The sequence below is a fragment of the Gastrolobium bilobum genome, unplaced genomic scaffold, assembly GCF_033153095.1.
Source record: "Gastrolobium bilobum isolate Gb01-03AN ecotype WA unplaced genomic scaffold, APGP_CSIRO_Gbil_v1 utg500, whole genome shotgun sequence".
Taxonomy (NCBI): domain Eukaryota; kingdom Viridiplantae; phylum Streptophyta; class Magnoliopsida; order Fabales; family Fabaceae; genus Gastrolobium; species Gastrolobium bilobum.
Window position 1 is genome coordinate 1,628,662 of NW_026896335.1, and position 19,267 is coordinate 1,647,928.

Sequence of the window (19,267 nt, forward strand, 5' to 3'; positions counted from 1 at the left end):
AAAAAAATAGTAATCAACTTAATGATACAAAATCACTAAAACATAAGCAGTAAATGACATGTGTTTCCTTCTTAGTACTTGTGCTTGTATTCCTGACAATGCAGCCACTAAAATTGCTCCTTTAGTGACATTCTTAATTAATTAAAAAATATATCTCTTCTTTACTAAAAAAAATATATAACCAAATTTATGTGTATACTTGCACATATTTACAAGCAAATAGGTCCGCCAATGGCTATGAACGTCTAAGCCTTCTTTCTTTTCTCCTCTCTAGTGTAAAAGTGAAGGAGGGAAAACTCCGAGAAACTTCAAGCACATGGCAACATTGGCTAATCTAGTCTTGTCCGTTTGGTTAGCTAAATTCTATGAATGTAAAGTGCTGACTAGCGATTTTCCTTATAATGGCCATGTGATTGTTCATGCGCATTAGCTTTTGTGTCCTTATTTTGATTAGACTAATGCTATATATAGTGCCTATATTCATAGCCATTGCAGATTTATAAAGTTTATAGTAGAATGTTGTGTATAAATTTCCCTTGGCGAGCTATATCGAATGGGCTACTTGATTCAGCTGATAAACGGATTTCTACTAGAGATCAAAACTTCATCTTTACGAAGAAAGGGGGAGTTTTAGGAGAAAAACCATAACTAAGATAATTAAAAAAAAAAAATTGAATCTAATATCCAAAAAAAAATTGAATCTAGAAGTTGTTCTGATTCTGCTGGATAACCTTGTCCAGCCCGCCCATATGGTTGCTCCGCAAGGCAACCCTTGTTTAGGACGTGGAGCATATGACTCTCTAGTATATATATTTTTTTATATTTTTCCATGTATGATTTTTCATACATAGGGCTTACGTAACCTCATATCTAGTGAGATCTACAAGACTGGAAATAATTATGACATCACAATTTGAATATTTGAAGGGAATCTCCAATACCCTATATAAAGGGACCTTAACTCGCTCATTTTCTTATCTTCTTTGTTATTTCATACACAACTTTATTGTTATTCACAAAATCACTGCAAAATTAATTGACTGATGAATGTGACATAACAATAAATTGACGACTCGACTACACAAAGTCAGATTTTTTACGGTGTTGCCAGTAAGAATAATACAATTAATTTGCTGGCTTTATTTTTTGGCTAAACAACTATGTCTTTTCTTTTCTTTTCCTGTACGCAACGAAGAATATATCTTCATGTTATTTTAGTCAAAAACGTATGTGCAATGCTCCTTAGCCTGCACTTGGCAAATGTACAATGTTGCTTGTTTGTCTTGGCCAATCAAGTTTGCATTGCTAGCATGCAAGAATTTTAGCAATTGCTATCCTGTTACCGACCTGTAAAACTAATCTACATATACTAATGAGACACAATACAAGCCCACTTCCCGATGTTGCACCGATTCTTCAAATTTACAATTACCTCACTTTCATGGGTCTCCTTTTATGTGACGCCACATTGACCGTATCCGAACATCATTGATTATTTGATTTGGAAGTAATATCAATTATTAGAGGATTGTAGTGTTAGAATTTCTCGGAATTTAAACCTTTGTGTGCGTCATAGGCCATGGGGAAGCTTGATATCCTCCTTTCAACGTTGCTTTCATCTACAATGTTGTGTCTAATAATGTTGACTCAATTTCACAGGTAAATTGATATTTGTCTTCGCCATTTCGGAGGTGTCCAATATCATAATTGATCTGTCATTGCCCATGAACTCAAACCTTGAATTGCTTTTATGACGAAAGGAAAGCAATTCAAAGTCAGAGTTGGTGCATATTGAAGAAGGATGCACATAAGAAAGGAAACATGGCACGTGCATGTTCTGTTGAAAATTTGAAACCCCCCAACTATCCCGTTAGATAATGCAAATTTGGGTAAAATGATCATGAAACCATTTATTCATTACTTGCTCTTATTTTCCGAAATTTAGAATATCATTAGTGTTATATATATATATATATGATCCTTTTACACCAACCAAATTCTAATCATTAATTTGTGCCCAATCGACAATTATAATTTATTGAGAATTATTAGTTAATTAATAAGTGTGACTCAATAAATTATAATCATCAGATTAATGAAAATCAACGATTAGAATTTAATATCAAACTTTTTAGTTTGACACCAGTATCAAATGATGTTGTCTATATATATATATATATAGGGTTCTATTAATCTCATGTTAAAGGAGATAAATTATCTCATGTCATAGAGATAAACTTGTGGGCTCCACCACCTGAAAGAATAAAAAGAAAAAAGTGACACAGTTATCAAAGGGTGTGTAGAGAGAAACTTATCTCATGTAACGTGAGAGTAATTTTTCTCATATATATATAGGGTTTAATGTCTTTCATATTGTAGAATATAAGTTTATCTCCTACGCACACATAAAAGTATGTGGGGCTTATGTGGATCCAAGTGAGGATAAATTTATCTCCTACAACATGAGAAATATTAAACCCATATATACATATATGAGAAATCTACTTCTCCTTTTATTGCCGAAGAAATTTTGTGCGGCAACTAATTATAACTATGTACTTCGGGTAGTACAAAGTTGCAATTTTAAAAGATGTTTTTGTTTCTCTCCTCAGAAGGTTGTCGGCTGACGTGGCGGAGAGAGAAAAAATAACTTTAATAGTACATAGTTGTAATTAATTGTTGCACAAAATTTCTTCTACAATGAAAAGAGAAGTTAAGGACCCTATATATATAGGTAAAATCATTTCTCCTGCCGTTTTACGTATAGCAACAACAGGTGTGTGTTTATGATTTCCCACATTTAATGCTTTCATCCTTTGTATGATTATGATTCCCTGCATTTAATGCTTTCAAGTATATATATGACAATTATTTGATTACTACACGTACATCAGCTGTAGAAATATAAACCATATATATATATATATATATATATATGAGACATGATCATGGTGTCAAATTAAAAAATTTGTAATTTGACACCAAATCTTAACTGTTAATTTCTGTCAATCTAACGGTTATAATTTATTTGTAATAAATAAATGTGATCCAATAAATTATACGTTAGATTCATAGAAATTAACAGATAAGTTTTAGTGTCAAACTTTTTAGTTTGACACAAGTGTCAAAGAATCTCATCCCTATATATATGGGGGGCGTTATTCTTATCCCAGTGTAAGAATAATAAGTCTTACACTTAATTTTTACCATTGATCCACTTGTATCAAATGGTTCACATGACTAAAAAATTATAGCCGTTAGATAAAAGTGAGATCAGTGACCAAGATTAAAAGTGTAAGACTAATGTAAATTTATCTCCATACTATATATATATATATATATATATATATATATATATATATATATATAGAGAGAGAGAGAGAGAGAGAGAGAGAAACAGAATCATTTGACACTAGTGTCAAAATTTGACATTTTTCCTAAGAGTCGTTGATCTCGCATTGATCTGACTATGATTTGTAAATATATGACAACGTTGATCTGCCTTGATCTAACGGTCCTCAAATGAGGTATCGATCTTTTAATTTGATATTGATGTCAAATAATCATGATATATATATATATATATATATATATATATATATAGAAATGATTTGTCGTGTGACTTGACCTAAAAGTTACTCTATGTACTACGGGTAAGGGTGTAAATAGGTTAAGATAGGCTTTGACTTAAATAGCCCAGATATGTGTAAATAAACGTAGGTCTTGCCTGACTTGTTAGCCTTGTTTAAGCCTAAATTACAAGTCTGGTTTGACCTATATTTAAAAAATAAAAGTCTTGACCTAGGCCTATTAGCCTGTTTAAGCCTATTAAATATTCAATTATTAAAAAAATAACTAAAATAATATTTCTTTATTATTCAAAATTATTAAAATAATAATTTTATTTAAAATACATAATATGATATAGGCGCCGGCTTATAGGCCCAATAAGTTTGAAAAAGTCTATGACCTGCTTTCTAAATAATTTTTTTAAAAGTCTAGGTCTATTTTATTTAACTATTTATAATAGGTCAAGATTGACCTAATATAAGCTAGGTCGTAGAGCCCTGTAGGCCGGCCTAACCCATTTACTCTCGTAACTACAGGTACATAATATATTTCAGAAATTAACTATGTACTATGGGGTAGTACATTATTTTTCTCTCTTTTTAAAAATCATTTACTACCTGTAGTACATAATGTAACTTGACGAATCCTTACCTTAAGTCACATAACATCTGTTTAATCATATATATATATATATATATATAATCAACCAATGTATACGACTATTTCAGGTTTTTATCTTTTCTTAGAGGCCCAGATCATTATTGAACCGCACAAAATCAAAATTAGTTAGGTTCGTGGCACGCGAAGAATCACAATTGAGTGGGTTAACTTTACGACAATAATTCCAAACATTAGGTAATTATTTTAGGACCTACTTTTGCTGGTGACCAAATTAAGCATAACTTGGAATTACATTTTAAAAAAAAAATTAAATTAATCACAACTAGGTATGTGTATGAAGTTCGGTTGACACAGAAAAATGACTTTAATCAAGTAAAAATTATAAACATAAAAGGACACACAAATTTAAAGTAGCATCAAAGCAAAATTACTAAATAAATTTCCATGTGAGACGTTTTAATGTCTCCCTGCTAGTCCTACTTACGATGGTCTATGTTCAATAACAAGACACTCATGAAATCTCTCACGCATGTTATCTTTCTTATACCTTAAATCCTTAATATGCAAGTAGATAACTCACAGGACTAAAAGTAAAATCTATATTCTTCTCAAACTAATAATTTTGCATTAGTTTGGGAAATCACTTCTGTAGGAGTAACTACGCAGCAAATTAAAACTGGTAATGTATTATAACATAAGTTTTATTAATCTCATGTTAAAGGAGATAAGTTATCTCATGTCATAGAGATAGATATGTGGGCTCCACCACCTGAAAAAAAAAAAAAAAAAAAAAGTGACATTTATCGACGGGTGTATAGGAGAAAAATTTATCACGCATAAGAGTAGTTTTTCCCTTATAACATATATCACGCCTAAATTCATTATCGTTTTAACTGTTCCCATTTTCTTTCCTTTAAAACACACAATCGGTTAGTTACACTTGCACATCAAAGTCACTTCGAAACAGAAACTATCAAAATTTGCTAAATTTGAATTAAGGTCCCATCTCTGATGTAACAATGATTGTGATGCCCAAAAGACTATTGAAACCAATGCAATTAAGATAAATCTCAGAGCTCTTATCGCTACAATCAAACCAGTACCGAGATGTGTTCTGTTTCAAGCGGAAAATAGACACATAATAAATGGACCATCCAATAAAAACAAAAACTGTCTGCTTCTGCAAGCGAGCCTTGTGAGCTAGGAGAGTTTGGTTTTCTTTGTTATAGAACATCAAGTTGAAGAAGCAAGCATTGTCCTTTCTTATCAATAGCCGCAATATCATTTTCATTTAGACCAACGATAGGAGAGCTTGTCTAGTAGGTGCCCGGCAATTCCAGTGACTACAAAATGATGTGTCCTGGTTCTGTTTTGGAGTCACATGCAAGTCCAGGTTACTGCTCGATCGTATCAAAAATTGAATTTATGCTTTTGTGCAAAAGGATACGGTTTCAGGGAATCAGGCTATTATCCATTTTTTGTATGGAAGACAGTACTCACAGTTTTCTATCCAATTTTCCAATCTTTTGTATGGCTGATTGATCAACATGGCACGTTTAAATAGAGTGATACACTATCAAATATCAATGAATCATGTAGTGATTATTTAAAAAAATTTATTAAAAGTTTATATTGTAAACAACAGCATTAGTTATTATTACAATGTTTCACTTTTCTGTTTTAAGTTATTAGATCGGTTTAATGGTGAATACTTCAGGCAATTTAGAGAATGTCATAGACTCAAATTTCCTCGTTTCCATTTTGCTTCACAAAAATAGTGTTAAACAAATTACTTTCGTGATGAATCAAATTTAAACTCAAGCCACAATCGTGCAGAGAGGTCATAACCACTAAACTTCCAATCATTCATTATTTCTGCTTTAATGTCCTTTTGACCTTTTCCGCCATCATTACCATTCTCATTGTCTCTCAAAAATTGTTATAGTATAGCAACCACCACCAATTATCAAATTGCAACTGTACATGCATGTAATAAAAATTTGGCTTATTTTAAAGGACGATATGCTAAATAAAACGTCACCTCATTAATGTCATGTTTCATAATTTACTTGTGTGTTATTACTAGTAAATTTATGGAAAATACTTTTTTATATTGCATTATACAAACACATGAAAAGTGGATGAGATTTTTTTTTTCTCACTTCTATGGATCCAATTCAATTGTTTGTGTGTTGCATGAGATAACATACAATATGAAAACATATTCCTCACGCTAGACTCATCATATGTTAGGCTCCGGGAGGGGATGGTAGAGGATTCGATTGAAAGTCCAATTTGAGAAGAAAATTCAAAATAATCCAAGGCCATTGAATGATTGAATGCTCCCTCTCACAATCTCACAAGTATAATTTTATTTTATTTTTTTCAGTTTTGTCCAATTTTTTTTTCCTTTTTTTCTCTTTTGCCCTCCCTTTTGTGAAGGGACAACCAAAAAGATAGTGGTTCATATGTACCAAAATTAATCTCCCATTTAAGATGTCCATTGGGAGACAAATTCAGTGCTCCCGGACCCTTGTGGTTCGCCTAGAGAGAATAGGGAGAGAGACGAGAAGAAAGAGGGGAGGCACACCAGGGAATTAATTTCCATCTATTGGGAAGGTACGGTTTAGGAAAACCAATCCAAACATGAACAATCGAAGCATATCGAACTCGATTGTCACGTTATACATGAAAAGATAACCTCTGGTCTGGTGCACTTGCTTCTTGTTTCTTCCACAGCTTACTTCAAATATTTCCAAGCTGGGCATTACTAGCATACTAAGCCCATCTTGTGGGGGATATTACGGGAGTCCAATTATAAAGCCCAAGTTCTAAAAGCCCAGATCACAAACACAGCAGTGGCCCAAGCAACGAATGCAGCTGATCACAAGTCAAAGAGTCTGAGTTCACATGAAGCGTCTGAAGTTTATGCGCGTGGAACTAATCACGATAGAAGGTAACAGAATTTGTTAATGCAGTTCATCTCTTTCTGTTAATTCTATTTAACTGTATCAGTTGGTTAGTTTAACTGTATCAGTTTCTTTAATCTTTAGCTTCTTTTCTTCTTTACGTGTTAATGTATTGTGCTGACCTATTAAGTAAGGCAGCCATAGTGAAACTCATCATAATTCAATGTTATCAAAAATTTCCAATTCTGATATACCTCTCCATACATCAAAACAGAAAGTTCCTTGACCATGTTAAAAGGATGATGCAATTGCAACTTAGCGGAACAACATGCTTGAAAAAATATATATATATATATATATATAGATGTTGGTATAATTTGGGGCACGTACGTAATTGAAGCCCTTTTGTGTTTAATGAACTTTGATGGTTATCTGTAGTGCTTCAAGCAAGAAGGATAGTATGGGCAAGCAAGCATGAGCTCAATGCCTTTGCCCGGAAACACTATCCGGTAATCTGATAAATATTTTTGGAAGGGCTCAATTCACTTATCAATCACATTAGTGATTGCTTGCCTTTGACCAGACCCTTGGGGTTCCAAAGTTTTGAGTATAAGTTCCATTTGTCTCAGCTGTCGTAGTTGACAATGACCAAGCACTGAGTTAATATTTGAGTTATAGTTTCCCTTTCTCCCTTTTGGATTGGGATTGTCTTGTTAATATTTGAGATATTTATCATCAAGCTTTATTTTTCTTTTATGATGTGATTATTATATAACAAAGTTTGGTGCCTTATTTTTTGTTTACGCGAAAACATGACTGGGAGGCAAGGACCACGTCGTGTTTGGAGTAATTAAACTCTTTTTTTGGTTTCAAAGATTTTCAAAACATTAATTTAGTTATGAAAATATTGTTGTAATAATTTGATCTTTAATAATAATTTCTTGACGTCAAATATTCCGAAAAAAAATTCGTGAACAGGATCTAGTCTCTGCTTTGAATAGCATAAGAGATAAAAAGTGAAAGTAAGAGACTGCATTATTAATTTTTAAAGATTTCAGGACACGGGCACTAAACTTGTCTCATAAAAATACAATTCCCATCAGCACCAAAAGCACAATTCTTAGAGAGGATCAGATCAGACATAGGGCCATAAGGATTTCACCAAGTGAATATATTTAAGAATAATAAAATATTTAAATCATTATAAAATAAAAATATTATAATAAAATATACATAGAGTTTTATGCATGTAGTATTTATACATGGTTAGATCACTTTATTTGTTTTTTTTTCCTGCTCAATACTATTAGTTTGTTATTATTCCAAACTTAGAAGTTCATTTTGAGTTGGTCATTATCTTTGTTTTGTTATTTTTCTGCTTAATATTATGATAGGAATTAGACGATATACAACAGTATTTCCAGAACAATCCCTCTATATTAAACTCAAATCAGTAGAATCAACAACATTCAGCATGAAACTAAATTCTGGTTACAGACTATAGTGCCGCTATAGCTCAGAATTTGCATAAGAAAATAAAGAAAAAATGAACAGAATCTAAAAGGCTTCAGGGTCTTTCGAGATGTCCTAAGATCTCTCCATTTGCCTCAGCAATCCAATGACCACCATGATGCCGTTACTCACGTTCACGACTCCCCTTTATCACCTTCAACTCGCACTCCATGAGTAACAAACTTTTGTAACAAATGAGCTGACTTAGCATGCCCAATGGAATGTGACAAAACAACATCACTAATATTCTTCTTGGGTCATTTACCCCTATTATTATCCCTGATGTATACTTTGCCATATTGGGCCTTATGTAGTTGAGCCCTATCATATTATCAGTTAGTGTAGATAGTTAATTTCAGTCTTTGTATTTAGTAAATTTTTACAATTTCATTAACAGGTTTCGTTATGCGTGTCTATTTTCTTTTTTCACCGTAATTTCTTTTAAATTTAAGATCAAAGTGTGCTTGCTTTTTGTTATGGACCTGATATAAAGATTACATTCTAGAAGATCTAAGAAGAGTTAAGAGCTAAGAAAAAAATTAAAGAAAAATTTCTTAATTATACTAAATTTAGTGCGACAGCAATGATCAAGAATTGGATCCCCAATATTCTTAAGAGGCACATATGTTCACTCCTACTAGATAACTCAACTATAAACAAAGGGTTAAGCCAACCAAGTACATATTTTTTAACTCTCTCCCTCTTAGCTATCAATATGCACACATGCTACGTCTTGACTATGTCGTCTACGATAGTACACAGTGAACCGCTAATCTCTTTTTTTTCCCGATAAACATAATCCACTAATCTTTAAGGTATCTCCCTCATATATGCATAAAAGAGAGCATTCAAATCCAACAAAAAATATACAAAAACATTTTGATCCACGTGATTGAACCGTTTTCTTAATTTATCTTGTTGATGGGGCAGTGTATTTGATCTTTTATTATTAGAGTAAATACTATTTTTGGTGTTCAGCAAATTTCACGATACCCGTTTTACTCCAATGAAATAAGAAGATGCCGATTTGGACCTCTATGAAACAAATTGCGGACCAAGGTGTTAGAGCATAAATATAACCAAATAAGCCTACTTCTTATCAATTGAGCAAAATATGAAATATCTCCAATGAAATAAGAAATAAGTATCCGTCTTTCATTAATAAATAAACTAAATATAGAATTAGGGAATTGCTTAATGTGTATTTTAAAACATTTAATTATTTATTGTTAAATATTAGTTATTAAATCATATAAATAAATTACTTTAAAAGTATTGAATTGTGTAGATTTGGAGCTTCATATGTATCTTGCAATGTGTGATGTATATCTTTGTGCAGGTGCTCAAGCAGCAAAGGTAAAGACCAAAGCTCTAGGAGAGACACCGTAAGTGCAATCTCAGGCAAGGCTGAGAAAGAAGAAATATGTATGGGTACAGTGGCTCTAGATTTTGGCATAGTAAAAGCTTCTAAATATGATGATTGTCATATGCCTCTTCAATGGGAGAATAATGGTTTATATGTATTGGAATCATATACTCTAATGTTATAAAGAGAGAGACGGAGTCTAACCGTTTCTGCCCACTCCTCATTGGTGTCAGTGAGGAATTGTCCCACTACCATATACAATAAGTGAGTTGTGTAGAGGAATAAGAGATCATCTAAGGTGAGGTCTATGTGCTCACTATGGAAAAGCATAAAAATGACCTCTTAATTAACCTTTACAGGCTTGCCCATATATATTGGGCCATGAAAACTAGCCCAAAACAAGTATACAAATTAATAATTTTCTAAAAAAATTGATCAAATAATTCTTTTATGACTACAGCGCTTTAGTAAAATATTAAAAAATATAAATCATATCAAAATAATGTTTGTATATTACATAATTCATAACACTTTTTGGTTAGTAGTCTTATGACAATGTAGTAGTGTTACCAAAACTTTATATTTGAGTTCCACGCTTGATCCCACGATTATGCACCGCGATCACCTGATCCTACCAATTTGCAATCCAACGGATAACTGGGCTCGTACGAACCTGCAAGCTTAGTAGTGATTTTATCGTTCATATTCTTCACCTCAGTATCCAATAACTATACTGATCGAAAGATGTTGCTGTCCAACAATTCCCCTTAATACTATGCCTCCTGCAAAGTGTATCTCTAAAATTCGAATTTATGACCTTGGAAATCATGTAAAGCAATTACTTCACCTAAGAGTTTAAACTGGTAAGTAAAAGGCCAATATTTAGACTATATTTGTATAATTATATTATATTTCTGTAACACTAGTTTTTCTATCTAATAAAATGGACCTTGAAGAACTTAGATGCGATTCTCCCATCATATTATTTATCTTCTTGTCAGTTATAATGGGAAAAAGCTCCAATAATGATATAAGTTTATTGGTAGCAGAAATAAGGACAAAGATGTGCTTCACTTTGAAAAATATCAACCAACTGAATAAGGTTTCCACGTTAGCTGGTAATGTCTTCTTTTATTAGTGTATAGAGTCCACATCGGTTAATTAACCACAGCAGTTAATTTTATTTAGTTAGTTAACTATGACAGTTAGTTAGTTCCATACTTAGTTAGTCTGTTATTACAATTTGTTCAGTTTAGTCCTGATACTGATATATACGTCAGTTACATTGTATTTTCTACTTACTTGATTCAATTGATTTTACAATGAGAATTTTCTTTTACAGTAAAAGCTTTCTGTTTCCTTTTGTAATATGGTATCAGAGCTCATTCTGAGTTCTGGTATTCATTGTCTTCATTTCTTACATTCGTTTCTTTCTTCCGTTCTTGTTATTGATCTCTTTGGAAGAAAGCTTCAACATGGAAGCTGCATACCAGAACCCACGTCCCTTACCAGAATACCTGACGAATCCGTCAAGTCCCTACTACCTACACCCAAATGAGAATCCTTCCCTGGTTCTTGTTTCCCCTGTTCTTGATAAAAAAAAATTATCATCCCTGGATTAGAGCCATGAAGATGGCATTAAAGTCGAAGAACAAACTGGGTTTTGTTGATGGTTCCATCACTGCTCCGCGAGAAACTGATCCTTTGTTCTATGCATGGGATCGCTGCAACACTACAGTTTTATCTTGGTTGCATCATTCCATTGCAGACTCAATTGTTCAATCCATAGTATGTGCTGAGTTAGCATCAGAAGTATGGAGGGACCTTCATGAGAGGTTTTCCCAATCAGATGTGTTTCGTATTGCAGATCTTCAAGAATACCTGTTTCGTATGTGCCAAGGTGATTGCACTATTTCTCAATATTTTACAAAATTGAAAACATTGTGGGATGAGCTAGACAGTTTGCAGCCATTACCCAAATGTAATTGTAACCCAACTTGCCTTTGTGGTAATCAAATGCAAAATCTAGCTCGTGTTTGTAGAGAGAAAGATCATGTAATTCGGTTTTTAAGGGGTCTCAATGAGCAATTCTCACATGTGAGATCACAAATAATGCTTATGGATCCCTTACCGAGCATGAATCGAGCTTTATCTTTAGTGGCTCAACAAGAAAGGCAGTTCACTGCTGGTGCTGCTGGTGTTAATCTTGATGTGAAGGCTTTTCTGAATGCTCATGAGCAGAATTTTAATCGAGGCAACAATGCTCCAATGAACAATCAAGAACAAATCTTTAATCGTGGATATGTCTCCCAAAGAGGTAGAGGGAGAATGAATTTTGGAAGAGGAGGAAGAACAAATACTTCAAGACTATGTACTCATTGTGGAAGATCTAATCACACAATAGAAACCTGTTTTGAGAAACATGGTTACCCACCTGGCTTCAAAACCAGATTTCCAAGAAAAGAAAATATGGCTTCTCATGATGATAATGATCCTTTCAGTTTTGAACCAGAGAATGAAACTGCAGAATTTGATGCTAACCAATTTCAATTTACAAAAGAACAATATCAAAGTCTCCTTGGCTTGTTACAGAATCCAAAGCAAGAAGACATACATAAGTCTAATTTGGTTCAGGTTAATACAGCTTCTTTAACTCCAGGTAATCCTCATCCACAATGGATCCTTGACACTGGTGCAACCGATCATATAGGTCACCAAAATTTTCTATTATCTTCCCTTCGAAATATTAAACCGGTTTCTGTCACACTACCTAATGGTACTCAGGTATTAGCCACTCAAACTGGCAGTGCTTACATTTCTCCCTTCCTCACATTGCACAATGTCCTTTTTGTTCCTAACTTTCATGTAAATCTTATATCTGTTGCCAAGTTAATCCATGATTCAAGTTGTCATGTGATTTTCCATTCACAAAGTTGTTCTATCTTGCAGAACAGTACCTTGAGGATGATTGGTTCAGCTAAATTGGATAGAGGACTCTACATTCTCAACTTCAATAAAAACTCGAATAGATATTGCTGTTCTGCTACTAATTCTAGCTCATCCAAGTTATGGCATCTTCGACTTGGCCATTGTTCTCAATCTGTTTTGTATAAAATGTCTACTGTTTTTCCTTTCATATCTTGTAAAACTGATTCTGAACCTTGTGACATATTTCACTATTCTAAACAAAAGAAATTTCCTTTTTCCTTCTAGCAATTCAGAATCTTTACATCCTTTCAATATGATGCATGCATCGATATATGGGGTTCATATGCAACCCAATCTATTCATGGACATCGTTATTTTCTAACATTGGTAGATGACTACTCACGTTTCACATGGGTAATACCAATGAAAGCCAAATCAGAAACAAGACAACACATACAAAACTTTGTGTCTCTTGTCCAAACACAATTCCACATCACCATTAAAATTTTTAGAACAGATAATGGCACTGAGTTTGCCATGACAGAATTTTTTAAAACTAAAGGGATACAACACCAAACTTCTTGTGTAGAATGTCCCCAACAAAATGGGATAGTTGAACGAAAACATCAACATATATTGAATGTTGCTAGAGCTCTCTTCTTTCAATCTAAAATTCCTAAGTCATATTGGACCTATTGCATCATTCATGCTGTACACATTATAAACAGATTGACCACTTCATCCTTACATCATAAAACACCTTATGAACTCTTATACAACACACCTCCCTCTTTTGATCATTTAAAGGTCTTTGGTACACTGTGTTTCATTTCCACCCTCTCACAGCATCGAAGAAAATTTGACAATCGAGCTAAGCAATTTGTTTTCCTTGGTTACAAAGAAGGTACAAAAGGATACATTGTTCTTGACTTAAACACAAACGAAATCCTTACTTCCAGAAATGTTATTTTCTATGAAAATAATTTTCCATTCTCTCAAATCAACATTGATTTCAATCCTTCAGTTTCGGTAATGCCCTTATCAAACACTGATCTCAGCATTGACTCTATGCTGCCCACATATAATGAACCAATTATTCCATCTACACCAAACCTTCGTAGATCAACTAGAATTAGAGCAGCACCTCAATATCTAGAAGAGTTTCATTGCAGTCTATCCAGTTTAGCTGACACCAAAGCATCTTCAGGTATGTCATCTTCCCCTTCTTATCCTTTATCTGATTTCCTATCCTACAATAACTGTTCTAAGCCTTATACGGTTTTCTGCAATAATCTTTTGATTGATACTGAGCCAAAGAACTATAAACAAGTTGTTGTTGTTCCTTGCTGGCAAAAGGCCATGGAGGCTGAATTACAAGCTTTAGACAGAAATCACACATGGGAGTTGGTTGAATTGCCTATGCATAAACAACCCATTGGTTGCAAATGGGTGTACAAAATTAAAAGAAAACCAGATGGTTCTGTTGATCGTTATAAAGCACGCTTGGTTGCAAAGGGTTACACTCAATGTGAAGGTGTTGACTACTTTCAAACCTTTTCACCAGTGGCCAAGATGACCACTATTCGATTGCTCCTTGCTTTGGCAGTTGCTAGGAATTGAAATTTGGAACAACTTGATGTTGATAATGCTTTTCTTCATGGTGAACTACATGAAGAGGTTTTCATGAAACTTCCTCCTGGTCTCTCTTGTAGCTCACCCACCATGGTTTGTCAACTCAAGAAATCTCTTTATGGATTAAAACAAGCAAGTAGGCAATGGAATGCCAAACTCACTAGTGCTCTCCAAGGTCTCGGTTATATTCAATCCATGGCTGACTACTCTCTGTTCACAAAGAAAATTGCTACTTCCTTTACAGCCTTACTGGTGTATGTTGATGACCTTGTGCTGACTGGTGATAGCATGGACGAGATTATTCATGTCAAATCTTCCTTACATAATCAGTTTCGTATCAAAGACTTGGGCCAATTGAGATTTTTTCTTGGCTTGGAAGTAAGTCGATCTAAACGTGGTCTAATATTAAATCAGCGCAAGTACACTTTGGAATTACTTGCTGATTCAGGTAATCTTGCTGCTAAACCAGCTTCGAATCCTCTCACTCCTTCACACAAGCTCAGTCGTGATCAAGGGGATCTTTATTCTGACCCAGAAGGATATCGCAGGCTAGTTGGCAGATTGTTATATCTCACTACCACTAGACCTGACATCACTCACTCAGTACAACAGCTTACTCAATTTATGGCTTCACCTACCCAAGCCCATTACATAGCTGCTTGTCATGTTTTACGCTATCTCAAGACTCCTCCCAGCAAAGGTCTATTCTTTCCTGCAGATAACTTTCTTTCTCCTTCTGGTTTTGCTGACAGTGATTGGGCTTCTTGTCCAGACACTCAAAAATCCATCACCGGATTCTGCATCTTTCTTGGTTCATCTCTCATTTCCTGGCGATCGAAGAAGCAGAGCACGGTTTCACGTTTTTCTTCTGAAGCTGAATATCGTGCCCTTGCTGCCATCACATGTGAACTTCAATGGCTGGCTTATCTATTTAATGATCTTCATGTTCCCTTGCTTCACCCAATCCCAATTTACTGTGACAATCAATCTGCAATACACCTTGCACAGAATCCCACCTTTCATGAAAAAAGTAAACACATTGACATTGATTGTCACATAACAAGGGAGAAAATAACAAGTGGTCTTCTCAAACTACTGCTCATCGCCACTGCACATCAGCTTGCTGATGTTCTAACCAAGTCTTTACACCCAGCACCTTTCAGGGAGAATGTTTCCAAGTTGGGACTCATTGACATCCTACTCCCAACTTGAGGGGGGTATTAGTGTATAGAGTCCACATCGGTTAATTAACCACAGCAGTTAATTTTATTTAGTTAGTTAACTATGACAGTTAGTTAGTTCCATACTTAGTTAGTCTATTATTACAGTTTGTTCAGTTTAGTCATGATACTGATATATACGTCAGTTACATTGTATTTTCTACTTACTTGATTCAATTGATTTTACAATGAGAATTTTCTTTTACAGTAAAAGCTTTCTGTTTCCTTTTGTAATATCTTTTGTCAATATAACCTCAAATTGGCCCCCTTCTAATTCCAACATCATTTGCTGATCCTTAGAAGAATCTAGTTGGGATGAGGTGATTGGTCCTACTTGCGTAATTATAGTGTTATTACTGTGGAATACTTTATATCAATAAACAAAGATAATGTCAGCTTAAGTCATACATCATTGATCATTATCACTACTATCTTTGAATTGAGGGACAAAAACTGGGGACAAACCCTTGCATTCTCCTAATTCATGATTTCAAAAACAATCAGCTACAGTGATCCAGGATCTTCGAGGATCACCTTATGTCCCAGAAATTAACCTAGACAACTAATAAAATTGACAGAGTTGTTCTAAAAGCTCTTCGAAGCAAAGCAAGCTAGATTGACGGAAAGGTACTCAACCACGTACCCTATAAATCCCCTGCTTCCAATTTGCTTATCCCCTCTTCCAACAGCATTCCTTGATAACGGCATTCATGGCTGCAAAATGCCCTCTCACCCCTGAAATACAAGCACACAAACTACACTGAAAAACTATTTGGATTAATTACCACACATATTTTCACTTAATTTGATTCATAATTGGTCTTTTTATCCAAAAACAAAATCATTAACTGACAATACTAAATTCAAAAGTTTCCAATATTGTCATCAGTTTATATAACCAATGGATAATCTCTTTTTTTGAAATGGTAACTTTGGTTTAGGGGAGGGGTGGAATGGTTATTGAGACATGGGCAATAGATGGAAGAACGAGAAAATGATTCAGAATTTTATATCCATTATGATAATAATATCAAATTTCTGCCATATGGTTGGAAGCCAAGGCAAAAAAGGAGGGAAGCAATGTAAAACTTCAGTGATTTTATATGAAATAGATCCAGTGATCAACAACACAATACAATTATGGTATCATATTAAATTTAATGCATAAAACTATTAAAGCTATACCACGTAGTTTATCAGAGATTAAAATTTCTACTCCGTAAAGGGGCCAAATTTACTGTTAATTCACATGTATGTATCTGTGCCTAGAATATTAACATAACATTAATACCAATCAGGGTTTACGGGGATAACAAATAAGTGAGTACCTGTACATGTAGATGTCTATACCCTGCCCAAGATTCTTGTTGCAGTAAAAACAGAAGCTCAAGAAGCTCTCAGAGGGATAGCTGATGGGATCAGGAAGAAACACACTTTCCATGGCAGAAGAAGAGCATCCAACATCAAAGCAGCTACTCTCAACTATGCAGTTATCAAATATGTGAGTAGTTCTTGGGTTAGGCCCACGCGAAATCACGCGAGTGTAGTCCTCAGAGAGCTCCATTTCACTAGCAGAGAGACACTCAATGAGAACTCTAGGAGTTTTGGAGGTTTCAAGGGCGGAATTAGTAGCAGACACAAATGCTGATTTCCCCAATTGAAAATTTCTCACCTTTATACCGAAATCAGCTGTGGACTTAGGTGATCGAGATGGAGAAAGTGTTGCATGAGGCAGGGAAGGAATCTGAATCTTAAGCTGAGATCCAAATAGAATCAACCTGCTTTGTGATTTTGATGTTATTTCCCCTGCAGGTTTGTCATCAACAAGAGCATCAACGAGGCCTTTTGAATCCAATTGATCCCAATAACGCTTGTGTTCACCAACGGTGGTGGTTCTGGGGCTAATTGTTTCTGACCAAAAAGAGTTTTTGAAGCCACTGAAAGGCTTAGTGTCGAGGATAGAAGTTGGGCTCATCATAGCCTCGGTTTCATTCAACACTTTTGAAGTGAAATTGGTGAATAGCCTTGGAATATTGAAGAAAGTTGACGTGGGTTTCTTGTAATATTCTGCAAGGGATGGTGAGGAACCAGAATCTGCCATCAGAATCAGAGCTTGTCAGTCAATAGAAGCTGCTCTGGATGGATCTCTTCATCACCACCGCTGTTTACTTTTAAGCTACACTGAATACCACCCTCCAAAAAGTTAGAACATTCTTGCTTGCTTATACAAGTGTGAGTGCGTGCGCGCGCGCGCGTGTGAAAGAGAGATTGTAAGAATCACCTGAAAGGAAACTACTGACATGTGTTTGAGCCTTCACTGCAGTATTAGAGGCTGAACTTTTGAAAGCTTGTAATACAGTCTAGGCAAAGCTACAGTCAAATCAACCATTATGTGAAGAGTCCGAAACCAGTAATTGGAAAAAAAGTTTCCAAGAAACCCCTCTCTCTCTCTCTCTCTCTCTAGCCCTTTATACCTCTGTAACCTCCATTACTAAACCACTGAGAAAATTGGTGGAACAATACAAGAGGGAAAAAAGAAAAACTATGTAGGAATTGTCACCTTTTCCCCTCTCTTCACCTGTCACTGAGAATAGAATCAGACATGTGCTAAACAAGGAACGACATGCAAATAGAGGTCAGTGGTCATGATCAAAGGACCAGGCATGCATGCATCAGCATCACACAACAGAAATAAAGGAGGAGAGTTATTAGTTTTGTTCCTTCTTTTTGGTGCCTTTCAATTTTTTGCATTTGTGTCTCGGACTAGAAGCACCATTATTTCGCACTGTATTTGGTCAAGCCAATCAAATGCACAAAGTCAAGACCCACAAGAGTGAAACCAAAACTGGTCCCAAAAATCCCATTTCAGCACCAAAACAGAAAAGGCCAAATAATAATAAATTAGATGAAGAAGAAAACAAGTGAGGATGATAAATGATAAAGAAGTCCCTTCTTTCTCTCTCTATAGACCTTGTAACCCTTTTTATGACAAGTGGGGTTATCTTTTCACTGCAGTCTTCCTTGTCCTTTATTTGCCCACTACTCCAGTCTTTGTCATGAACCTTGAAAAATTGGCAGATAGATAGCAGAGCAATGGGGAGAAAAAAGAGGGGTTTGGTGGGTTATTATTAAGACCCGTGTGCGTGAGAATCAGTGGCTTTGATAAAAACACACAGACTCTGCTATCAGCAATGGCAGTTTGCAATATTTCCTTTAGTGGGCGTTTCGTACATCGACTTTTTTTTGGATTTTCGAAAAATTGGTACTGTGAATTGTACAGGAAAAATGTTTGTTATTATTTTAAATAACCTAAAGTTACGTGTTTTTAAGAGAGATAGATACAAAATAATTTTTTTATTTAAAATTTAAATTAAAAAAAATCACTCATTTTTTCTCTCTCGTGATTTTCATTTTTTGTATCTATCTCTCTCCTAAAATGACATAACTTATGTTAATTAAAATGACAAATACCAAATCCAAATTTTATTTACCCATAATATTTGGTAAAA

The 19,267-nt window shown here is 34.6% G+C and overlaps 1 protein-coding gene across 2 annotated transcripts; it reads right to left on the bottom strand.

The window, feature by feature from the left end:
- Window positions 1-16,100: 16,100 nt before the first annotated feature.
- Window positions 16,101-18,484, bottom strand: LOC133299117 (FCS-Like Zinc finger 8-like). Of its 2 annotated transcripts, none has more exons than XM_061498546.1 (3): window positions 18,040-18,484; window positions 17,087-17,934; window positions 16,101-16,493 (listed from the first exon to the last, which is right to left on the bottom strand). In XM_061498546.1, the coding sequence occupies exons 2-3, from the start codon at window positions 17,857-17,859 to the stop codon at window positions 16,403-16,405; spliced, it is 864 nt and encodes a 287-aa protein (XP_061354530.1). In that variant the 5' UTR covers window positions 17,860-17,934; window positions 18,040-18,484; the 3' UTR covers window positions 16,101-16,402. The 2 variants fall into 2 exon arrangements, with proteins under 2 accessions (XP_061354530.1, XP_061354529.1); XM_061498545.1 differs by having other exon boundaries at window positions 17,087-17,939.
- Between the last annotated feature and the right edge of the window lie 783 nt (window positions 18,485-19,267).

What these genes read in the sequence shown, in the direction of transcription:
- LOC133299117 (XM_061498546.1), bottom strand. Translation starts at nt 17,859, where the DNA reads ATGGCAGATTCTGGTTCCTCACCATCCCTTGCAGAATATTACAAGAAA. An exon ending in ATAGACATCTACATGTACAG is followed by an intron (nt 16,494 to 17,086) that starts GTACTCACTTAT and finishes CTTGTATTTCAG; the next exon opens with GGGTGAGAGGGCATTTTGCA.